The sequence below is a fragment of the Eleginops maclovinus genome, chromosome 3, assembly GCF_036324505.1.
Source record: "Eleginops maclovinus isolate JMC-PN-2008 ecotype Puerto Natales chromosome 3, JC_Emac_rtc_rv5, whole genome shotgun sequence".
Classification (NCBI taxonomy): Eukaryota; Metazoa; Chordata; class Actinopteri; order Perciformes; family Eleginopidae; genus Eleginops; species Eleginops maclovinus.
The window spans coordinates 10,001-35,000 of NC_086351.1; the positions used below are offsets into that span (position 1 = coordinate 10,001).

Genomic DNA, 25,000 nt, shown 5'->3' on the forward strand with positions numbered 1-25,000 from the left:
GTCTGGAGAAGGCTTTACCGAACATTATACATTCGGACCAAGTCGGATTTATGAAAAATAGGTCCTCGACCGACAACATGAGAAGATTACTACACCTAATCTGGCTGAATGGGACAGTAAAGGACCCAGTCGTTGCCCTCTCGCTTGATGCTGAGAAGGCATTCGACCGAGTTCAATGGGGATTTCTATTTGCAGCCTTGTCACATTTTGGATTTGGACCAACCTTTATTAAATGGATTAAAACTATATACAAAAACCCTACGGCAGCGGTGATAACAAACGGTGTAATCTCACCTCCTTTTATCCTCACCAGAGCTACTCGACAGGGCTGTGCTCTATCACCACTACTGTTTAATATCGTACTGGAACCGTTATTGCCATCAGAGCCAATACAGCTATTAGGGGGTGGAAGGAGGAGGGAGACAGGACGATATTCTGATGCTGATAAAAGACCCTTTAAATTCAATACCACACCTAATGAACACGATACAATCTTACTCCAAATGATCAGGATATAAAATGAACTGGACAGAGTCTGAAGCGATGCCTATATCTGGACTATGCAACTCAAACTTACTGACAAATTCCGGCTTTAAATGGATACCAAAAGGGAAGAAATACTTGGGAATCAAACGAAGCAGCGAAGTGGAGGAAGTACCTTCATTAAATTTAGAACCATTGCTGCAAAAAATTAAAGCTAATTTGGATGAATGGGGGAAACTAAGGCTTACATTATGGGGGAAGGTCAATGTGATATGAATGGTGGTTACACCGCAGATTAAGGATGTGCGTATGATGTCACCAATAACTGTATCTCCTCAGATCTTTAAACAGTAGGATACAATAATTACAGAATTCTTATGGGACAGGAAAAGACCCAGAATTAAATTTAGGAAAATGTGCTCTCCTAGAGACAGAGGGGGCCTGGGGTTGCCAGACCCGAGGTTATACTATGTCTCCTTTGAAATGGCCAAATTAGCCTATCACTGGAAAAGAGACAACCAGCCAGAGTGGGTTACTATAGAAAATAAGCTGTCACCCCCTTTCACTCCTGTTGATAGATTCTCACAGTCCTCACATAATGTAGTGAACCCTATTATGTCTCACTCCAAAGAGATCTGGATCAAAATACAAAAGGCATCCGTTATTACCCTGTAAACAAACATATTCTTCTCTGTGGCATAACCCCATAATCAGTGTAGGGAAGGAATGGCACCTTAACGGGCTGTGTCATATTGCTGATCTATACGAGGAAGGGGTGTTCATGTCATTCTCTGATATGAAAATACAATCTCCACGGAAAAGGACATTTTTGGAAATATCTACAGATCAGAGACTGTATAACATCCAGGATTCAATACAAGGATGGGAACCACATTACGGACTACTTCACGTTACCTACGGAGTGCCACCGAGCCTCTATGTTCTATAGAACAACCAACCAATTGCTCGTTGATGACTGTCGGAACCTGAAAATAATATGGGAGAGAGACCTGGGATGTTTGATGGATGAAGAGGAGTGGCTGAGAATCATGTCTAACAGTGGGAAAAACATTAGGGAAGCTAAAGGGATACAAAATAACACAGGTATTACTGGACTCCACAAAGGCTCAACAGAGCAGGTATAATACATAATAACTGGGGTTGGAAATGTCAAAACCGCACAGGGACTCTGCTACACTGTATCTGGGATTGCCCTGTCATTCTGCCTTTCTGGAAAACAGTAGTGGACAACCTGAGCAACTGGCTGGGAAGTGACATACCATTATCTCCCAGATTATGCCTATTAGGGGATAGAAGCCAAATACACAACGTAACAAGCGGAGGATTCTCTGTAATCATGGTAGGGACTACAACGGCTGCTAGGACAATACTCAAACTGTGGAAAACACCCAAACCCCCTGAGCTGAAAGAGTGGATGAACATTATGATAAAGACAGCTTCATATGAACGTCTGCTCAACAGGTTGAACAATACAAACAAGACCAAGGCGCCAGCCTGGGACTTGTTCTGGGCTTACATCACATTGCCTGATGAGCCTACAGTATGAATACCTCCCTCTGATTGTATCCTGTATCCAGCACTATAATCTATGCTCTCCAGCTATGAGACCATCAATATGTCCTCTTTATGAGCAGTGCCGTTCATACTGTGCTTTTGTTTGGTTTGCTATGACACTGACACTACATGTAATGCATATGATAAGAAATGTCTCACAATGTAAAATGTTGTACTGTCAAACACCAAAGAAAGAAAAACTTGAATTACAAAAACAATATGAATATTGATAGCCCTCAAAGGGCCCCTGTCAGTGCTGGGCCCTTAGAATCGTCCTAACCTTCCCCCCCTGGCGGCACCCATGGCCCCTATAGAAACACAGGTAGAACGGTCCAGGTTCAATTCTGCTTGAAGGGGACGGCGCCCCCTGCTGGTGAAACACGGAGAACCCAGTGCTGTGATTAGGGAGAGCACCCCCCCCCCCCCCCCCCCCCCACCCCACCAAACACAGGATTATGGGCTGCCTGCCGACCCTTGTTGAGAGGGACACATACTAAAACAGTGGCTGAGGGTTACAGAGTTACTGGAAGGTATAACGGCACCAATAATGTCTGTGACGAGACGTGATGGCTGAGTGAAGCACACCCTCTGGGGTTGATGTGGCTGAGTGTGAATAGTTGGGATTAGATGGTCCTTTAGATTATTCCTGTGCTGTTCTTTAAATAAGCAGATGAACTGTGTCCGTCCTTGATTTAAATGCTGTTTATAATAACCAGTTAGTTGTGAATGGTGTGGCTGAAGAAGGAGAGCACATGTCTTAGTTGTTTCATTTATTTTATTTAATATAGAGCTGTAATTATTACCTCTGTACGATCCAAAGAGGATTTGTTTTCTACATTTTGAATAAAACTAAGCTGAACACCACAGCAGCGGAGATGGGGAGTAAAGCAAACAGTCCAGGGAGTTCTTCATGGAGAAGGAGAAACTCATCAAAACAGGATGACACATCTTGAACAGCTGAAGCACAAGAGAAGCACTTCCAGTGAAGCTAACAGGGAGACAGCAGCTGCTCCTGTTAGAGGGCTGATGCTCTGTGGATAATCTGAATATATCCAAGGAGCTTTGATCAGGAGGGATGATTTCCAGAAGGAACCTCTTCTGCAAGCTGAAACAGGAGGCAGACATCCAACAGACGGTCAGTGGACGGCACAACATTTCATTACATCATCAGACAGAGTGCAATCCAGCGTTCAGCAGCACCCCCAGGAGTTTACCTTTCCCCCTGTCCGCAGGTAATGAATGCCACTAAGGGTTGTGCATGAGCAGATGATATGTGTAGACTAATAGTTAAGAATATCAGAAAGGTGCGTCCCGAAGTGTTTCAAAGTCCTCAGAAGCACATCTTCAGATTAGAGAGGAGCCCTTTGGAGACATGTCTTTGATTTCATTATGAAGGGATTCGTGGGCTGATTGAATTGTCAATCAAGTGGTGATATTTATTAAATATTGACTTAGAAATGGATCCGACTCAATGCAGTATGAGCTGTAGACCCGACACCGTGTCAGTCCTGAGGGAGTGCTTTGTCCTCAGTCTGGTGAGGCTGCTTGGTGGCGCTGCAGAGCGGTTGGAAACAATGCGAAGAAAAGACGGTCTATTCAAATGATGGAGATTCAGTGTTTTTAGAGAGGCAGTAAAACCTGATTCAGGCTGAAGGAGAGAAACATAATGCAGGTTACTTCCGATTGAAGCTGTCCCTGAGAGAAGGACAGTTTGTATTGACTGAGGGGAGGAAGAAGACTGTAACGATGTCATTAAACGTGTTAAAGGAAGTACAAGAAGAGGAAATTATGCCAGTGTTTTTCATCACAGAGTACTTCATGTTCCTCTGCAACGTTAGCTTATCTCTCTCAGGCAGCTGTTCCTTAAACTACCAGCTCTAAAGAGTCAACGCCTTCATCAGCAGAGCTCTAAAGCAACACATGTACTCAAGACAAGTACTTTTACTGTACCAGAGTATTCCTACACTCTGGTACTTCTACTTCTACTCAGCACCCGATGTGAGTACTTCTCCCACCTGGGTTCATCAGTAGAATGCAAACAGGAAGTGATGAAGGCAGCGCTGAGAGAGCCTCCATAAAGACGTGCAGGTTGAATATAAAGCGTTAGAATATTGATATCAGAGAGGTGATCTCACCGGCTCAGGAACGCCTTTCAGCTTCTTCCACACACACATCCTGTAGAGACAGATTTCCAACAGTTACTGAGTAGAAGTGTGTGTGTGTGTGTGTGTGTGTGTGTGTGTGTGTGTGTGTGTGTGTGTGTGTGTGTGTGTGTGTGTGTGTGTGTGTGTGTGTGTGTGTGTGTGTGTGTGTCAGTGAACACTACCTCCTGATGAGGATGGATGTCACTGTGAGGATGAGCGCAGTGTGCAGAGTGAAGAGAACTAGACGAACAACCAGCATGGGGTCCATATGTTTTCCTGTGAAACGGATCAGTGAACAGTAAGAAGGAGAACAGGGAGACAACACCTCCCAGCATGCTCCTCACCAAAAACATCCAGTCATATCTACAAAGTATCACGACTTCACTTCTTTTACTCACAGATTTTCAGTTAAAATAACAACAGCTTCTCCACCTCTAACGCGCACTAGCGTAACGCACTGAACCTTCTTCACGTACGTTAGGAAGCTGAAACACGCTGCTCACTCTCCTACTTCACCTCAGTCTCAGACGCTCACAGATAACTAACCTCCGCCTGCAGCCTCCACCTGCAGGCTGTACGGCAGAGACGTTGTTCGGGGGTCATCCTTCAAAGCACAGGTGTAGTTCCCAGAATCCTTTGCAGTCAGAGCACTGAGCCTGAGGGAGGGGCCGGACTGTGGGAGGGCGTGGCCGTCTCTGAACCAGGTGACCTCCAGGTGATGGAAGGTGCAGAGTGCGGTGCAGAGCAGAGCGTCTGCTTCGCTGGAGTTCTTGATCTGCATCGGGATCCCATCTGAAGGACAAGACGTTCCATTGGCTTACATTCTCTACACTTCATCCTGTGGTTCTGGATGTGAGATTAGCAACTACCATTCCCCATACACACTTCAGGATTACAGATGTGAATGCTCATTGATAATAAGTGTTAGCGTAGCAACACGACGCTCTTACCTCTGACTGTGACTCTCACTCCTGGTAGGCCAGTAAAAGTTGCACTGCTGTGATCAGCTTCCACTCTGAATCGTAGAGTTGCATCGTCTGTCTCCTGTAAGTCTGTGATCTGCAGGGTGCAGTTTCCCTCCTTGTCTCCCAGGTATCTGTAGCGAGGGTTGCTCCTCCGCTCTGATTCGCTGTCGTACACAGACGGAGTTGAACCCTGACAAATGTCCTGGTTCTGGCACCAGACGACTCTCTGGATCTTTACCAGAACTTCTCTTCCACCCTCAGAGACAGACTTCAGGGTTGAGAAGGTGCAGGGGAGGGTGAGCGTCGACCCTTTCACCCCACAAACCGGACCGGGATAGTTCACAACTGTTAGACCTGCAGCACCTGGAGACACAGCACAGGGCAGCAGCTGAGTTTAGGAACAGATAGGGAGGAAGTGATGACAAATCATCGAGAGGAATAGAGAAGTTACGTCAGTAACTGCAGTTGCATCAGACGTCCCTTTACAACAGGGGTTTGAAATGTCCTTATAATATATAAAATATGTCAAATGCGTGCTTGTGTTTCTGACTCGGACAGACCGCTCCCAGTTTAGAGATCAGCAGCAACACCTCAGACTAACTCTTCAGATCTGAAATACTCCAAGGGATGGAGTGGGATTTCATGAAGGGATCCTAAGCTCTGAACGAGGAGGAAGTCCTGCAGCCTCACAGAGAGGGGGACACTCTGAATGACTGTCCTCAGCCTGTCCTCTCATCCCTCAGATCTTTTTATAAAGTCAGCCAATGAAGGAACATATTTAGTTACCATAATCTCTGGTTTCAGTTTGGATATAAACCCCATTAAAGACATGAGTGGATCATACAGGAGGAGCATCTTACCTGCCAGCAGGACCATGAAGCTCCAGGAAACCTTTTTGTCCCAAACTGCCATCCTTACTCTTTCCAATCAGTCAATTTAACTTTGTTCTGTTCAAGCGACAGAGACTGACGGTCAGAAACGGGCCGACTGTCTGAGTGAGGAAATAACCACTTACTCAATCAGGGGTGGTTCCTCATTTAGTCTGAGAAAGCGATCAGAGGAGCGTGTGTCCTCCTCTTTAAACACATTTACACCGAATCAGAAATAGTCTTTGGACATTGGAAGGGTCGGGCAGCCAAGGTTCGAAGGCTGGCCCGTGTGGTCCAACAGAAGAGCTGCTGGAGCTCAGACTGCTGAAGCAGTTCATGCTGATCTGTGAGAGAGGAGTCAGAACCCACAGAGCATCACAGCTTGTTGAGGAGGGGGCTGCAGACCATGCTGACCCCCTCATGGAGACGGTGTTCCCTGAAGGCCGGGCAGTGGGATGATGCGCCCTGCCACACTGCAGAGAGGGATCAGGAAGGCTTTCAGGATTTTTGGCTTGGCCTCCAAAATCTGTAACTCTGATACAAAACTCACAAATACTAGCTGTGAGAGGAGAAGTGTTTCTGCAGTTATCAGCATGAGGAAAGGGACGCTGCAGATCAGAGTCCGGGTGGAAAGAGAAGCAGCAGCGCTTCCCCCTTAGAGAGGGTGTTATAATACAGAACCGGTCCCTTTAGTCCCCAGACAGGATAGAGATATTCAAAGTATCCAGAATGAATAACTACAGGATCACCAGGCGTCCATCAACCAGTCTGAGCATGGTTTCTGAAATAGGTTAGATGTGTAAACACACACTCACACAGTGTGACCGTGGAAACACTGGATCCACTTCAATGCATTTCTGATGATGTCCCCCCCACGCTTAGAACTGCTGCTGCCTTCTGAAAGTCTCAGGTAAACACGTGAAGACTTTATAATCATCTGAAGACACGGCGCCGATAACACGGTGTCCCAGGCTCCTCCAGCAACACAACATCAATATATCAGACACAAACAAACAAACAAACAAACAAACAAACAAACAAACAAACAAACAAAGTGTGTATCCGTCTTTACTGTTCTGTTCGGTGCACACCTCTAGTGTCTCTTATCTTTCCTTTAGTGTCTCTTACCTTTCCTCTTATCTTTCCTCTAGTGTCTCTTACCTTTCCTTTAGTGTCTCTTACCTTTCCTCTTATCTTTCCTCTAGTGTCTCTTATCTTTCCTTTAGTGTCTCTTATCTTTCCTTTAGTGTCTCTTATCTTTCCTTTAGTGTCTCTTATCTTTCCTTTAGTGTCTCTTATCTTTCCTTTAGTGTCTCTTACCTTTCCTTTAGTGTCTCTTATCTTTCCTTTAGTGTCTCTTACCTTTCCTTTAGTGTCTCTTATCTTTCCTTTAGTGTCTCTTACCTTTCCTTTAGTGTCTCTTATCTTTCCTTTAGTGTCTCTTATCTTTCCTTTAGTGTCTCTTATCTTTCCTTTAGTGTCTCTTACCTTTCCTTTAGTGTCTCTTATCTTTCCTTTAGTGTCTCTTATCTTTCCTTTAGTGTCTCTTATCTTTCCTTTAGTGTCTCTTACCTTTCCTTTAGTGTCTCTTATCTTTCCTCTTATCTTTCCTTTAGTGTCTCTTATCTTTCCTCTTATCTTTCCTTTACTGTCTCTTACCTTTCCTTTAGTGTCTCTTATCTTTCCTTTAGTGTCTCTTATCTTTCCTTTAGTGTCTCTTACCTTTCCTTTAGTGTCTCTTATCTTTCCTCTTATCTTTCCTTTAGTGTCTCTTATCTTTCCTCTTATCTTTCCTTTAGTGTCTCTTATCTTTCCTCTTATCTTTCCTTTAGTGTCTCTTATCTTTCCTTTACTGTCTCTTACCTTTCCTTTAGTGTCTCTTATCTTTCCTTTAGTGTCTCTTATCTTTCCTTTAGTGTCTCTTATCTTTCCTTTAGTGTCTCTTACCTTTCCTTTAGTGTCTCTTATCTTTCCTCTTATCTTTCCTTTAGTGTCTCTTATCTTTCCTCTTATCTTTCCTTTAGTGTCTCTTATCTTTCCTTTAGTGTCTCTTATCTTTCCTTTAGTGTCTCTTATCTTTCCTTTAGTGTCTCTTATCTTTCCTTTAGTGTCTCTTATCTTTCCTTTAGTGTCTCTTATCTTTCCTCTTATCTTTCCTTTAGTGTCTCTTATCTTTCCTCTTATCTTTCCTTCAGTGTCTCTTATCTTTCCTTTAGTGTCTCTTATCTTTCCTTTAGTGTCTCTTATCTTTCCTTTAGTGTCTCTTATCTTTCCTTTAGTGTCTCTTACCTTTCCTTTAGTGTCTCTTATCTTTCCTTTAGTGTCTCTTACCTTTCCTTTAGTGTCTCTTATCTTTCCTTTAGTGTCTCTTATCTTTCCTTTAGTGTCTCTTATCTTTCCTTTAGTGTCTCTTACCTTTCCTTTAGTGTCTCTTATCTTTCCTTTAGTGTCTCTTATCTTTCCTTTAGTGTCTCTTATCTTTCCTTTAGTGTCTCTTACCTTTCCTTTAGTGTCTCTTATCTTTCCTCTTATCTTTCCTTTAGTGTCTCTTATCTTTCCTCTTACCTTTCCTTTAGTGTCTCTTATCTTTCCTTTAGTGTCTCTTATCTTTCCTTTAGTGTCTCTTACCTTTCCTTTAGTGTCTCTTATCTTTCCTCTTATCTTTCCTTTAGTGTCTCTTATCTTTCCTCTTATCTTTCCTTTAGTGTCTCTTATCTTTCCTTTAGTGTCTCTTATCTTTCCTCTTATCTTTCCTTTAGTGTCTCTTATCTTTCCTTTACTGTCTCTTACCTTTCCTTTAGTGTCTCTTATCTTTCCTTTAGTGTCTCTTATCTTTCCTTTAGTGTCTCTTATCTTTCCTTTAGTGTCTCTTACCTTTCCTTTAGTGTCTCTTATCTTTCCTCTTATCTTTCCTTTAGTGTCTCTTATCTTTCCTCTTATCTTTCCTTTAGTGTCTCTTATCTTTCCTTTAGTGTCTCTTATCTTTCCTTTAGTGTCTCTTATCTTTCCTTTAGTGTCTCTTATCTTTCCTTTAGTGTCTCTTATCTTTCCTCTTATCTTTCCTTTAGTGTCTCTTATCTTTCCTTGTCTCTTATCTTTCCTTTAGTGTCTCTTATCTTTCCTTTAGTGTCTCTTATCTTTCCTCTTATCTTTCCTTTAGTGTCTCTTATCTTTCCTCTTATCTTTCCTTTAGTGTCTCTTATCTTTCCTTGTCTCTTATCTTTCCTTTAGTGTCTCTTATCTTTCCTTTAGTGTCTCTTATCTTTCCTCTTATCTTTCCTTTAGTGTCTCTTATCTTTCCTCTTATCTTTCCTTTAGTGTCTCTTATCTTTCCTTGTCTCTTATCTTTCCTTTAGTGTCTCTTATCTTTCCTTTAGTGTCTCTTATCTTTCCTCTTATCTTTCCTTTAGTGTCTCTTATCTTTCCTTTAGTGTCTCTTATCTTTTCTTTAGTGTCTCTTATCTTTCCTTGTCTCTTATCTTTCCTTTAGTGTCTCTTATCTTTCCTTTAGTGTCTCTTATCTTTCCTTTAGTGTCTCTTATCTTTCCTTTAGTGTCTCTTATCTTTCCTTTAGTGTCTCTTATCTTTCCTTGTCTCTTATCTTTCCTTTAGTGTCTCTTATCTTTCCTTTAGTGTCTCTTATCTTTCCTTTAGTGTCTCTTATCTTTCCTTGAGTGTCTCTTATCTTTCCTTTAGTGTCTCTTATCTTTCCTTTAGTGTCTCTTATCTTTCCTTTAGTGTCTCTTATCTTTCCTCTTATCTTTCCTTTAGTGTCTCTTATCTTTCCTTTAGTGTCTCTTATCTTTCCTTTAGTGTCTCTTATCTTTCCTTTAGTGTCTCTTATCTTTCCTCTTATCTTTCCTTTAGTGTCTCTTATCTTTCCTTTAGTGTCTCTTATCTTTCCTTTAGTGTCTTTTACCTTTCCTCTTATCTTTCCTTTAGTGTCTCTTACCTTTCCTCTTATCTTTCCTTTAGTGTCTCTTATCTTTCCTCTTATCTTTCCTTTAGTGTCTCTTATCTTTCCTTTAGTGTCTTTTACCTTTCCTCTTATCTTTCCTTTAGTGTCTCTTACCTTTCCTCTTATCTTTCCTTTAGTGTCTCTTATCTTTCCTTTAGTGTCTCTTATCTTTCCTTTAGTGTCTCTTATCTTTCCTCTTATCTTTCCTTTAGTGTCTCTTATCTTTCCTTTAGTGTCTCTTATCTTTCCTTTAGTGTCTCTTATCTTTCCTTTAGTGTCTCTTATCTTTCCTTTAGTGTCTCTTATCTTTCCTTTAGTGTCTCTTACCTTTCCTCTTATCTTTCCTTTAGTGTCTCTTATCTTTCCTTTAGTGTCTCTTACCTTTCCTCTTATCTTTCCTTTAGTGTCTCTTATCTTTCCTTTAGTGTCTCTTATCTTTCCTTTAGTGTCTCTTACCTTTCCTCTTATCTTTCCTTTAGTGTCTCTTATCTTTCCTTTAGTGTCTCTTACCTTTCCTCTTATCTTTCCTTTAGTGTCTCTTATCTTTCCTCTTATCTTTCCTTTAGTGTCTCTTATCTTTCCTTTAGTGTCTCTTACCTTTCCTCTTATCTTTCCTTTAGTGTCTCTTATCTTTCCTCTTATCTTTCCTTTAGTGTCTCTTATCTTTCCTTTAGTGTCTTTTACCTTTCCTCTTATCTTTCCTTTAGTGTCTCTTATCTTTCCTTTAGTGTCTCTTATCTTTCCTTTAGTGTCTCTTATCTTTCCTCTTATCTTTCCTTTAGTGTCTCTTATCTTTCCTCTTATCTTTCCTTTAGTGTCTCTTATCTTTCCTTTAGTGTCTCTTATCTTTCCTTTAGTGTCTCTTACCTTTCCTCTTATCTTTCCTTTAGTGTCTCTTACCTTTCCTCTTATCTTTCCTTTAGTGTCTCTTATCTTTCCTTTAGTGTCTCTTATCTTTCCTTTAGTGTCTCTTACCTTTCCTCTTATCTTTCCTTTAGTGTCTTCTATCTTTCCTTTAGTGTCTCTTATCTTTCCTTTAGTGTCTCTTACCTTTCCTCTTATCTTTCCTTTAGTGTCTCTTATCTTTCCTTTAGTGTCTCTTATCTTTCCTTTAGTGTCTCTTACCTTTCCTTTAGTGTCTCTTATCTTTCCTTTAGTGTCTCTTATCTTTCCTTTAGTGTCTCTTACCTTTCCTTTAGTGTCTCTTACCTTTCCTCTTATCTTTCCTTTAGTGTCTCTTATCTTTCCTTTAGTGTCTCTTACCTTTCCTTTAGTGTCTCTTATCTTTCCTTTAGTGTCTCTTATCTTTCCTTTAGTGTCTCTTACCTTTCCTTTAGTGTCTCTTGTCTTTCCTTTAGTGTCTCTTATCTTTCCTTTAGTGTCTCTTATCTTTCCTTTAGTGTCTCTTTAGTGTCTCTTATCTTTCCTTTAGTGTCTCTTACCTTTCCTTTAGTGTCTCTTATCTTTCCTTTAGTGTCTCTTACCTTTCCTTTAGTGTCTGTTGTCTTTCCTTTAGTGTCTCTTATCTTTCCTTTAGTGTCTCTTACCTTTCCTTTAGTGTCTGTTGTCTTTCCTTTAGTGTCTCTTATCTTTCCTTTAGTGTCTCTTATCTTTCCTTTAGTGTCTCTTATCTTTCCTTTAGTGTCTCTTATCTTTCCTTTAGTGTCTCTTACCTTTCCTTTAGTGTCTCTTATCTTTCCTCTTATCTTTCCTCTTATCTTTCCTTTAGTGTCTCTTATCTTTCCTTTAGTGTCTCTTATCTTTCCTCTTATCTTTCCTCTTATCTTTCCTTTAGTGTCTCTTATCTTTCCTTTAGTCTCTCTTATCTTTCCTTTAGTGTCTCTTATCGTTCCTTTAGTGTCTCTTATCTTTCCTTTAGTGTCTCTTATCTTTCCTTTAGTGTCTCTTATCTTTCCTCTTATCTTTCCTCTTATCTTTCCTTTAGTGTCTCTTATCTTTCCTTTAGTCTCTCTTATCTTTCCTTTAGTGTCTCTTATCTTTCCTTTAGTGTCTCTTATCTTTCCTTTAGTGTCTCTTATCTTTCCTTTAGTGTCTCTTATCTTTCCTCTTATCTTTCCTCTTATCTTTCCTTTAGTGTCTCTTATCTTTCCTTTAGTCTCTCTTATCTTTCCTTTAGTGTCTCTTATCGTTCCTTTAGTGTCTCTTATCTTTCCTTTAGTGTCTCTTATCTTTCCTCTTATCTTTCCTCTTATCTTTCCTTTAGTGTCTCTTATCTTTCCTTTAGTCTCTCTTATCTTTCCTTTAGTGTCTCTTATCTTTCCTTTAGTGTCTCTTATCTTTCCTTTAGTGTCTCTTATCTTTCCTTTAGTGTCTCTTATCTTTCCTCTTATCTTTCCTTTAGTGTCTTTTATCTTTCCTTTAGTGTCTCTTATCTTTCCTTTAGTGTCTCTTATCTTTCCTCTTATCTTTCCTTTAGTGTCTCTTATCTTTCCTCTTATCTTTCCTTTAGTGTCTCTTACCTTTCCTCTAGTGTCTCTTACCTTTCCTTTAGTGTCTCTTATCTTTCCTTTAGTGTCTCTTACCTTTCCTTTAGTGTCTCTTATCTTTCCTTTAGTGTCTCTTACCTTTCCTCTAGTGTCTCTTACCTTTCCTTTAGTGTCTCTTATCTTTCCTTTAGTGTCTCTTATCTTTCCTCTTATCTTTCCTTTAGTGTCTTTTATCTTTCCTTTAGTGTCTCTTATCTTTCCTTTAGTGTCTCTTATCTTTCCTCTTATCTTTCCTTTAGTGTCTCTTATCTTTCCTTTAGTGTCTCTTATCTTTCCTTTAGTGTCTCTTATCTTTCCTCTTATCTTTCCTTTAGTGTCTCTTATCTTTCCTTTAGTGTCTCTTACCTTTCCTCTAGTGTCTCTTACCTTTCCTTTAGTGTCTCTTATCTTTCCTTTAGTGTCTCTTATCTTTCCTCTTATCTTTCCTTTAGTGTCTTTTATCTTTCCTTTAGTGTCTCTTATCTTTCCTTTAGTGTCTCTTATCTTTCCTCTTATCTTTCCTTTAGTGTCTCTTATCTTTCCTTTAGTGTCTCTTATCTTTCCTTTAGTGTCTCTTATCTTTCCTCTTATCTTTCCTTTAGTGTCTCTTATCTTTCCTCTTATCTTTCCTTTAGTGTCTCTTATCTTTCCTTTAGTGTCTCTTATCTTTCCTCTTATCTTTCCTTTAGTGTCTCTTATCTTTCCTCTTATCTTTCCTCTTATCTTTCCTCTTATCTTTCCTTTAGTGTCTTTTATCTTTCCTTTAGTGTCTCTTATCTTTCCTTTAGTGTCTCTTATCTTTCCTCTTATCTTTCCTTTAGTGTCTCTTATCTTTCCTCTTATCTTTCCTTTAGTGTCTCTTATCTTTCCTTTAGTGTCTCTTATCTTTCCTTTAGTGTCTCTTACCTTTCCTTTAGTGTCTCTTATCTTTCCTTTAGTGTCTCTTACCTTTCCTTTAGTGTCTCTTACCTTTCCTCTAGTGTCTCTTACCTTTCCTTTAGTGTCTCTTATCTTTCCTTTAGTGTCTCTTATCTTTCCTCTTACCTTTCCTCTAGTGTCTCTTACCTTTCCTTTAGTGTCTCTTATCTTTCCTTTAGTGTCTCTTACCTTTCCTTTAGTGTCTCTTATCTTTCCTCTTATCTTTCCTTTAGTGTCTCTTATCTTTCCTCTTATCTTTCCTTTAGTGTCTCTTACCTTTCCTTTAGTGTCTCTTACCTTTCCTTTAGTGTCTCTTACCTTTCCTTTAGTGTCTCTTATCTTTCCTCTTATCTTTCCTTTAGTGTCTCTTATCTTTCCTTTAGTGTCTCTTATCTTTCCTTTAGTGTCTCTTATCTTTCCTCTTACCTTTCCTTTAGTGTCTCTTATCTTTCCTTTAGTGTCTCTTACCTTTCCTTTAGTGTCTCTTACCTTTCCTTTAGTGTCTCTTATCTTTCCTCTTATCTTTCCTTTAGTGTCTCTTATCTTTCCTCTTATCTTTCCTTTAGTGTCTCTTACCTTTCCTTTAGTGTCTCTTACCTTTCCTTTAGTGTCTCTTACCTTTCCTTTAGTGTCTCTTATCTTTCCTCTTATCTTTCCTTTAGTGTCTCTTATCTTTCCTTTAGTGTCTCTTACCTTTCCTTTAGTGTCTCTTATCTTTCCTCTTATCTTTCCTTTAGTGTCTCTTATCTTTCCTTTAGTGTCTCTTATCTTTCCTCTTATCTTTCCTTTAGTGTCTCTTATCTTTCCTTTAGTGTCTCTTATCTTTCCTCTTACCTTTCCTTTAGTGTCTCTTACCTTTCCTTTAGTGTCTCTTATCTTTCCTCTTATCTTTCCTTTAGTGTCTCTTATCTTTCCTTTAGTGTCTCTTATCTTTCCTCTTACCTTTCCTTTAGTGTCTCTTACCTTTCCTTTAGTGTCTCTTATCTTTCCTCTTACCTTTCCTTTAGTGTCTCTTATCTTTCCTTTAGTGTCTCTTATCTTTCCTTTAGTGTCTCTTATCTTTCCTCTTATCTTTCCTTTAGTGTCTCTTATCTTTCCTCTTATCTTTCCTTTAGTGTCTCTTATCTTTCCTCTTATCTTTCCTTTAGTGTCTCTTATCTTTCCTTTAGTGTCTCTTATCTTTCCTCTTATCTTTCCTTTAGTGTCTCTTATCTTTCCTTTAGTGTCTCTTATCTTTCCTCTTACCTTTCCTTTAGTGTCTCTTACCTTTCCTTTAGTGTCTCTTATCTTTCCTCTTATCTTTCCTTTAGTGTCTCTTATCTTTCCTTTAGTGTCTCTTATCTTTCCTCTTACCTTTCCTTTAGTGTCTCTTACCTTTCCTTTAGTGTCTCTTATCTTTCCTCTTACCTTTCCTTTAGTGTCTCTTATCTTTCCTTTAGTGTCTCTTACCTTTCCTTTAGTGTCTCTTACCTTTCCTCTAGTGTCTCTTATCTTTCCTTTAGTGTCTCTTATCTTTCCTCTTATCTTTCCTCTAGTGTCTCTTATCTTTCCTTTAGTGTCTCTTACCTTTCCTCTAGTGTCTCTTACCTTTCCTTTAGTGTCTCTTATCTTTCCTTTAGGTCGGTCCGAGTAGTCTTGTGTGAATGCACCCTGTCTCATAAATGTTCTGGCAGTTGAGATGTAACTGAAACGGGTCTTTCAGCCTGGGTCACATGTAGAACTCAGTGAACCCAGGAGGCAGTTGTTGTATGCTCCTTAACGCTTCCTTATGAACATGGTCTTTAAGTAGGCCAGTCACTGAAACATGTGCTTACTATTATTTCTTTTAGATGGAAGTTCTTTGGGTAGCAGCTAGGGAGGAAGCTCCACCAAGGCCTCTGAGAGACCAAATGGACCCTCTTACGCTCCCTGGTCGTGTCTTAATTACACAGTATAGGCTCCCTAGGCCCGCAATTGTTTTTCTGGCTGATCATTTGACAGATGATCTGAAAAGGGAAACAAGGCGATCAACACCTGTTCCAGTGGTGTTGCAGATTATGGCTGCCCTGAGATTCTATGCCTCGGGGTCTTTACAAACGGTGGTGGGGGGCACGCTGTGTGTGAGCCAGTCCTCTATTAGCCGAGTGGGCAGAGACCGCTTGCCACTTCCTGACATCCCAGATGACCATGACCCTGAGGGAGATATCCCAGGCCCAGTCCCCGCCCCAGTCCCTGGCCCATGTAATTCTGGCATACAAGTGAGACAAGACCCCATAAGGAGGAGATCCATGTAAACATAATAAACACCACGTGGAACCTGTGAGCTATATTTCCTTATGGTTTCAAAATTCAGTTTTTTAAATCAAACTTTGGCAAGATGTAGCTTCTCCGTCTCGATGAGCAGCTTCTCCCTCTCCACCTGCAGGAGCTGCTCTTGGACATGCCTCAGCATTTTGATCTTGTGTAAAAGTTATCCTCCATTTTTAGTTAACCGGTAAAAACGTTGTAGTCACTGCGAGTGATCTTAAGTTCAAAATCTAAGAACGTCTCAAGTGAGAAAACTAAGAATTTCCTAAGACGCGCAACAAGTCTTAAGAAAATCCGGCCCCCGGTCCTCAGGTGAGAGCTCTTCAGTGTGCAGGACGTCACACTGCACGCTCACCTGTGTTCCTGAGATCCTCCGGGCCAATCAGAGGGCTCCACGGCCCACTGACCGCCTCCTGAGATACTCTTGACCAATCACAGGGCTCTGTGGCCGGCTGACCGCCTCCTGAGAGGTGCTCCAGGTGTCCCGGTTCCACTGAGACACACAGACGAGAAGGAGGAGGAGGAGGAGGAGGAAGGAGCTGACTCAGCAGGTGTGCAGGTTTATAAAGAGGCAGCGCTGCTCAGTCCGTCACCACGGTAACATGGCCTGGCTGATGAGCATCACCTGCATCCTGATCAGCTGCTGCTGTCTGATACAGGGCCGGGCCTCAGGTACACCTGTCTGTCTGTCTGTACACCTGTCTGTCTGTCTGTACACCTGTTTGTCTGTCTGTCTGTCTGTCTGTACACATTTCTGTCTCTTTCTGTCTGTCTGTCTGTCTGTCTGTCCATCCTTCTGTCTGTCTGTCTGTCTGTCTGTCTGTCTGTCTGTCTGTCTGTCTGTCTGTCTGTCTGTCTGTCTGTCTGTCTGTCTGTATGTCTGTCTGTCTGTCTGTACACCTGTCTGTCTGTACACCTGTCTGTCTGTCTGTACACCTGTCTGTCCTGTCTGTCTGTCTGTACACCTGTCTGTCTGTCTGTCTGTACACATTTCTGTCTCTTTCTGTCTGTCTGTCCATCCTTCTGTCTGTCTGTCTGTCTGTCTGTCTGTCTGTCTGTCTGTCTGTCTGTCTGTACACCTGTCTGTCTGTCTGTACACCTGTCTGTCTGTACACATTTCTGTCTCTTTCTGTCTGTCTATCTGTCTGTCTGTCTGTCCATCCTTCTGTCTGTCTGTCTGTCTGTCTGTCTGTCTGTCTGTCTGTCTGTCTCTCTGTACACATTCCTGTCTGTCTGTCTGTACACCTGTCTGTCTGTCTGTCTGTCTGTCTGTCTGTCTGTCTGTCTGTCTGTCTGTCTGTCTGTCTGTCTGTCTGTCTGTCTGTCTGTTAGCTGATGACATCATCATGTTTCCTGATGACATCATCATGTTTCCTGATGACATCATCATGTGTGCTGTGTTTGGCAGAGTACCAGCTGGAGTCGGAGACCCTGAGCCAATGTGAGTTGCTAAGGGGCGTGGCTGTTGCCAGGCAACAAGGAGAGGTCCCTCACTGCACACACGGCGGCAGCTTCAGGTGAATGAAAACCTTCTGGGAAATGTTTAGGCTTCAGTTTCCCGTCCTCTGACCGGCTGATCCCGACGCTCGGATCAAAGATCATCCTCTGTTTTTCACCAGATACCTGGATAATATTTTAGATACCTGATAATATTTTAGATACCTGGATAATATTTTAGATACCTGATAATATTTTAGATACCTGATAATATTTTAGATACCTGATAATATTTTAGATACCTGATAATATTTTAGATACCTGATAATGTTTTAGATACCTGGATAATATTTTAGATACCTGATAATATTTTAGATACCTGATAATATTTTAGATACCTGATAATGTTTTAGATACCTGATAATATTTTAGATACCTGATAATATTTTAGATACCTGATAATGTTTTAGATACCTGATAATATTTTAGATACCTGATAATATTTTAGATACCTGATAATGTTTTAGATACCTGATAATATTTTAGATACCTGATAATATTTTAGATACCTGATAATATTTTAGATACCTGATAATATTTTAGATACTTAATGTTTTAGATACCTGATAATGTTTTAGATACCTGATAATATTTTAGATACCTGATAATATTTTAGATACCTGGTTAATATTTTAGATACCTGATAATATTTTAGATACCTGATAATATTTTAGATACCTGATAATATTTTAGATACCTGATAATATTTTAGATACTTAATGTTTTAGATACCTGATAATATTTTAGATACCTGATAATATTTTAGATACCTGATAATATTTTAGATACTTAATGTTTTAGATACCTGATAATATTTTAGATACCTGATAATATTTTAGATACCTGATAATATTTTAGATACTTAATGTTTTAGATACCTGATAATATTTTAGATACCTGATAATATTTTAGATACCTGGATAATATTTTAGATACCTGATAATATTTTAGATACCTGGATAATATTTTAGATACCTGATAATATTTAGATACCTGATAATATTTTAGATACCTGATAATATTTTAGATACCTGATAATATTTTAGATACCTGATAATATTTTAGATACCTGGATAATATTTTAGATACCTGATAATATTTTAGATACCTGGATAATATTTTAGATACCTGATAATGTTTTAGATACTTAATGTTTTAGATACCTGGATAATGTTTTAGATATATTTTAGATACCTGGATAATATTTTAGATATATTTTAGATACCTGGATAATATTTTAGATACCTGGATAATATTTTAGATATATTTTAGATACCTGGATAATATTTTAGATACCTGGATAATATTTTAGATATATTTTAGATACCTGGATAATATTTTAGATACCTGGATAATATTTTAGATATATTTTAGATACCTGGATAATGTTTTAGATACCTGGATAATATTTTAGATATATTTTAGATACCTGATAATATTTTAGATATATTTTAGATACCTGGATAATATTTTAGATACCTGGATAATGTTTTAGATACCTGATAATATTTTAGATACCTGATAATATTTTAGATACCTGATAATATTTTAGATACCTGATAATATTTTAGATACCTGGATAATATTTTAGATACCTGGATAATATTTTAGATACCTGATAATATTTAGATACCTGGATAATATTTTAGATACCTGATAATATTTTAGATACCTGGATAATATTTTAGATACCTGGATAATATTTTAGATACCTGATAATATTTTAGATACCTGGATAATATTTTAGATACCTGATAATATTTTAGATACCTGATAATATTTTAGATACCTGGATAATATTTTAGATACCTGATAATATTTTAGATACCTGGATAATATTTTAGATACCTGGATAATATTTTAGATATATTTTAGATACCTGGATAATGTTTTAGATACCTGGATAATATTTTAGATATATTTTAGATACCTGATAATATTTTAGATACCTGGATAATATTTTAGATACCTGGATAATATTTTAGATACCTGATAATGTTTTAGATACCTGATAATATTTTAGATACCTGGATAATATTTTAGATACCTGGATAATGTTTTAGATACTTAATGTTTTAGATACCTGATAATGTTTTAGATACCTGGATAATGTTTTAGATACTTAATGTTTTAGATACCTGATAATGTTTTAGATACCTGATAATGTTTTAGATACCTGATAATATTTTAGATACCTGGATAATATTTTAGATACCTGATAATATTTTAGATACCTGGATAATATTTCAGATACCTGATAATATTTTAGATACCTGATAATATTTTAGATACCTGATAATATTTTAGATACCTGATAATATTTTAGATACCTGGATAATATTTTAGATACCTGGATAATATTTTAGATACCTGGATAATATTTTAGATACTTAATGTTTTAGATATGTTTTAGATACCTGATAATGTTTTAGATACCTGGATAATATTTTAGATACCTGGATAATGTTTTAGATACCTGGTTAACGTTCATAAAAAAACTCACGAAACGAAAACATATCCGACAGAATCAAAAGGCTTTTCTTTAACTGGAAATCAAAATAAACGATAACATGTGAACGGCTCATCACTGATCACCCGGCGTCCACGCTACTACTGTTTTACAAACCTGTGTGTGTGTGTGTGTGTGTGTGTGTGTGTGTGTGTGTGTGTGTGTGTGTGTGTGTGTGTGTGTGTGTGTGTGTGTGTGTGTGTGTAGATCTGTGCAGTGCAGTGGGCAGGGCTCGTGTTGGTGTGTCGATGCTGAAGGTCAGGAGGTCGTCGGGACTCGAACCAGCAGCTCTGCCCCTCACTGTGAGAATCTGACGTTCTCTGATATCTATAAAGACAGATGCAGGGCAGCGTGCACAATCACATGTAACCCCCCCCCCCCCCCCCAGGTCTGTCGCCCTGCCAGCTGCAGGCGGTGCTGCGCTGCTCCCCTGCGGGACTCTTTGAGGAGGTGCAGTGTGACGCCAGCAGGGGGCAGTGCTGGTGTGTGGATCAGGACGGCATGGAGCTCTACGGGACCAGACAGGCCGGGACCCCCCAGCGCTGTATGTACAAATACTACACATACTGCAAATACTACACATACTACACATACTGCAAATACTGCAAATACTGCAAATACTGCACATACTGCAAATACTGCAAATACTGCAAATACTGCACATCCTGCAAATACTGCAAATACTACACATACTGCAAATACTACAAATACTACACATACTGCAAATACTGCAAATACTACACATACTACACACACTGCAAATACTACACATACTACACATACTGCAAATACTACACATACTACAAATACTACACATACTGCAAATACTACACATACTGCAAATACTACACATACTACAAATACTACACATACTACAAATACTACACATACTGCAAATACTACACATACTACACATACTGCAAATACTACACATACTGCAAATACTGCAAATACTACACATACTACACATACTGCAAATACTACACATACTGCAAATACTGCAAATACTACACATACTACACATACTGCAAATACTACACATACTGCAAATACTACACATACTACAAATACTACACATACTGCAAATACTACACATACTGCAAATACTACACATACTACAAATACTACACATACTGCAAATACTGCAACTACTACACATACTGCAAATACTACACATACTGCAAATACTACACATACTACAAATACTACACATACTACAAATACTACACATACTGCAAATACTGCAAATACTACACATACTACACATACTGCAAATACTACACATACTGCAAATACTACACATACTACAAATACTACACATACTGCAAATACTACACATACTGCAAATACTGCAACTACTACACATACTGCAAATACTACACATACTGCAAATACTACACATACTACAAATACTACACATACTGCAAATACTGCAACTACTACACATACTGCAAATACTACACATACTACAAATACTACACATACTGCAAATACTACACATACTACAAATACTACACATACTGCAAATACTACAAATACTACACATACTGCAAATACTACAAATACTACACATACTGCAAATACTGCAAATACTACACATACTACAAATACTACACATACTACAAATACTACACATACTGCAAATACTACACATACTGCAAATACTGCAAATACTACAAATACTACACATACTGCTAATACTACAAATACTACACATACTGCAAATACTGCAAATACTACACATACTACACATACTACACATACTGCAAATACTACAAATACTACAAATACTACACATACTGCAAATACTACACATACTACAAATACTACACATACTGCAAATACTACAAATACTACACATACTACAAATACTACACATACTACAAATACTACACATACTACAAATACTACACATAGAGAGAGAGGGAGGGAGGGAGGAGAGAGAGACAGAGAATTGAGGGAGGGACGGAAGATAGAGCGAGAGAGAGAGGGAGGGACAGAGTTCAGCATCCTGACCGCCTCGGTAGAATGAGAGCATGACGGGGGGGGGGGCTTCCTGTACATAGTGTACAAATACTACAAATACTGCAAATACTTTATTTTAACCCCAAACTGGATCTTTTTTCTCAACGTGACCTCTGACCCTCAGGTCCCGGCAGCTGTGAGGTGAGGTCTCGGCGTCTCCTGCACTCCCCCCCGCTCCCCCCCAGCTCCCTGTCTCCCCCTCAGTGCGCCTCAGACGGCAGATTCCTGCCCGTTCAGTGCAAACTCATCAACACCTCAGACAGCTCCGAGCTGGACCTGCTGCTCACCTTCAGCAGGTGTTTCAAGTTTCAAGGTTTTATTTGTCATATGCACAGCAGATACAGCGTATATGTTGGCAATGAAAATCTTATGTCGCGTGCTCCTCCAACAACTCAACATACATGGTGCAAAAGATAAATAAAATAGTGAAAAAGAGAGAAGAATATTTACAATATTAACAATACAGATTTGAGGATGTGAAATATATACATATGTGGAATACATTGAGAGTATTCAAATACTTTACACTGTTGAATGAGGAGGTATGGACAGATGCATATATTATGTATAACAGATGTATATGGCAGATATGTATAATATATGGATATGTGTACTATAAACAGATATGTATGGCAGATGTGTATAATATATATATATGTATGTGTGTACTATAAACAGATGTGAGTAGACATTCACACAGCTCAGGAGTTCAGTAGTCTTATAGCCTGTGGTATAAAACTGTCTCTGAGTCTGGTGTGTGTGTGTGTGTGTGTGTGTACATTTTATTCAATGCCAACAAAATCCAAACTCCTGTTTCAGGTTCCCAGAAGCCTTCGACACGTTCAGCAGCTTCAGGAAGATTTTCCCCACAGTTTCCTCATACTGCTTTTGTGCAGACAGCCGAGGCAGAGAGCTGGAGGACACAGGTACACACACACACACACACACACACACACACACACACACACACACACACACACACACACACACACACACACACACACACACACAGGAAGTGGTGCTGATGCAGGTGTGTTTCAGGTGTGGAGCTGCTCCTTTCGGAGGTTTATGACTCTGCGTTTTCCAGCCTCCGCTCCGGACGCTCCTTTTCTCAGAGCAACATCTACAGGGTCCTGCAGAGGAGGGTGCTTGGGGTCCGCCTCGCGCTCACCGGACACTTCAGATGTAAGCTGGTGCATTATTGTTATTATTACTACTATTTATTATTTATTATTAGTAATTATTATTATTGTTATTTATTATTATCATTTATTATTATTATTATTATTATTATTATTATTATCATTATTATTATTATCATTATTATTATTATCATTTATTATTATTATTAATTATTATTTATTTATTATTATTATCATTATTATTTATTATTATTACTATTATTATTATTGTTATTTATTATTTATTATTATTATTATTTATTATTATTAATTATTATTATTATTATCATTTATTATTGTTATTTATTATTATTATTATTATTATTATTATTATTATTGTTATTTATTATTATTATCATTATTATTTATTATCATTATTATTATTATTATTACTATTATTATTATTGTTATTTATTATTTATTATCATTATTATTTATTATCATTATTATTGTTATTTATTATTGTTATTATTATCATTATTATTGTTATTATTATTATTATTGTTATTTATTATTATTATTTATTTATTATTGTTATTTATTATCATTATTTATTATTGTTATTTATTATCATTATTACTCCCCTCAGGCCCCTCCCCCTGTGAGACGGAGCGCAGGGCAGCGATGGAAACCTCCAGTGTTTACCTCCCCTCCTGTGAGGGGGAAGGAGCCTTCTCCCCCAGGCAGTGTGGGGGGGGGCAGTGCTGGTGTTCGGACCCAGAGGGGAGGGAGATTCCTGGGACCCGGCAGGGGGGACGAGACCCCCCCCTCTGCAGTGAGTCAATATCCTCACTCTGTATTATTCCTGGTTCACTGAGGGGGGGCGATCTGGATCTGACTCATGACCATGATCTAGTCTCCTCTAGTCCCTCTTGTCTCTCCCTCAGGTCCTCCCTCCTCTGACTGTCTCTGTCTCTCTTGTCTCCCCCTCAGGTCCTCCCCGCTCTGACTGTCTCTCTCTCTCTTGTCTCCCCCTCAGGTCCTCCCCCCTCTGATTGTCCCTCCCAGCGTCGTCTGGTTTTGTCCCGTCTCTTCTCCGGTCCGGTCCCCTCCCCCTTAACGAGACCTCCCCCCTCCTGCCTCCCCCTCCTGCAGCCCCTTGCCCCACTCCTGGTGGGAGGTGAGGACTCGGCCTCCCTCCTCTCTCTGATGGGGGAAGTTCTGCAAGGCCTCTTCCCCTCGGTGGGGGAGGCTCTGACAGCTCTGTCCCGCTCCTCGCCCCCCCCGCCTGCAGGAGAACCTGTTTGGGGGGAAGTTCCTGCAGAACATCAGCGGGGGTTTGGGGGCGAGAGGAGCGGTTGGGGGGGAGGGTTTCCCCCCCCTGAATCAGGGGAGGGTCCGGAGTGTCAGCAGAGCTCTGCAGGACCCCCGCTTCCTGTCTGCCCTGCAGGACACCCTGAGGAGCCAATCAGAGGCCTCCCTGCAGCAGGTCAGACTCTTCTCTCCCTGTCTCCTCACTCCCTGTCTCCTCACTCCCTGTCTACTCACTCCCTGTCTCCTCACTCCCTGTCTCCTCACTCCCTGTCTCCTCACTCCCTGTCTACTCACTCCCTGTCTCCTCACTCCCTGTCTCCTCACTCCCTGTCTACTCACTCCCTGTCTACTCACTCCCTGTCTCCTCACTCCCTGTCTACTCACTCCCTGTCTCCTCACTCCCTGTCTCCTCACTCCCTGTCTACTCACTCCCTGTCACCTCACTCCGTGTCTCCTCACTCCCTATCCCCTCACTCCCTGTCCCCTCACTCCCTGTCTCCTCACTCCCTGTCCCCTCACTCCCCTCTCTCCCTGTCTCCTCTCTCCCTGTCTCTTCACTCCCTGTCCCCTCACTCCCTGTCTCCTCACTCCCTGTCCCCTCACTCCCCTCTCTCCCTGTCTCCTCTCTCCCTGTCTCCTCACTCCCTGTCTCTTCACTCCCTGTCTCCTCACTCCCTGTCTCCTCACCTCCTGACTCTGTGCCTCTAGCTTTAAATGCTAATGAGCTGCCCCCCCCCCCCTCCTCTGACTCCAGGTTCTGACTCCTCTGCTGCGCTCCTGCTCCGGGGACGGGGGGGCCCTCTTTGTCCCGCGCTGCACGTCCAGTGGGAGGTTCCAGGAGCTGCAGTGT

At 40.1% G+C, this 25,000-nt stretch overlaps 2 protein-coding genes across 4 annotated transcripts in view; one reads left to right on the top strand and one right to left on the bottom strand.

Annotated features, from left to right (window-relative positions):
- Positions 1 to 2,815: 2,815 nt before the first annotated feature.
- On the bottom strand, positions 2,816 to 6,202 carry LOC134861407 (uncharacterized). Of its 3 annotated transcripts, none has more exons than XM_063878604.1 (6): positions 6,028 to 6,202; positions 5,153 to 5,530; positions 4,749 to 4,994; positions 4,385 to 4,478; positions 4,194 to 4,233; positions 2,816 to 3,163 (listed from the first exon to the last, which is right to left on the bottom strand). In XM_063878604.1, the coding sequence occupies exons 1-6, from the start codon at positions 6,077 to 6,079 to the stop codon at positions 3,125 to 3,127; spliced, it is 849 nt and encodes a 282-aa protein (XP_063734674.1). In that variant the 5' UTR covers positions 6,080 to 6,202; the 3' UTR covers positions 2,816 to 3,124. The 3 variants fall into 3 exon arrangements, with proteins under 3 accessions (XP_063734674.1, XP_063734675.1, XP_063734672.1); XM_063878605.1 differs by having other exon boundaries at positions 2,816 to 3,612; XM_063878602.1 differs by having other exon boundaries at positions 2,816 to 3,706.
- Positions 6,203 to 16,286: 10,084 nt separating this feature from the next.
- tg (thyroglobulin) overlaps positions 16,287 to 25,000 on the top strand; it is a 25,558-nt gene continuing 16,844 nt past the window's right edge. Inside the window, 11 exon segments of the mRNA XM_063879040.1 lie at positions 16,287 to 16,356; positions 17,093 to 17,201; positions 19,898 to 19,992; positions 20,079 to 20,234; positions 21,840 to 22,011; positions 22,535 to 22,641; positions 22,757 to 22,900; positions 23,486 to 23,671; positions 23,876 to 24,114; positions 24,116 to 24,325; positions 24,905 to 25,000. The exon segment at positions 24,905 to 25,000 is cut by the window's right edge and continues 277 nt beyond it. Of these exon segments, the coding sequence (XP_063735110.1) occupies positions 16,287 to 16,356; positions 17,093 to 17,201; positions 19,898 to 19,992; positions 20,079 to 20,234; positions 21,840 to 22,011; positions 22,535 to 22,641; positions 22,757 to 22,900; positions 23,486 to 23,671; positions 23,876 to 24,114; positions 24,116 to 24,325; positions 24,905 to 25,000 (1,584 nt within the window).

Coding starts and splice junctions, on each gene's coding strand:
- LOC134861407 (XM_063878602.1), bottom strand. CDS start 6,079: ATGGCAGTTTGGGACAAAAAGGTTTCCTGGAGCTTCATGGTCCTGCTG. Junction 4,479..4,748: donor GGTGGAGGCTGCAGGCGGAG/GTTAGTTATCTG, acceptor TCCGTTTCACAG/GAAAACATATGGACCCCATG. Junction 3,707..4,193: donor TGAAAGGCGTTCCTGAGCCG/GTGAGATCACCT, acceptor TCTCTCCTTCAG/CCTGAATCAGGTTTTACTGC.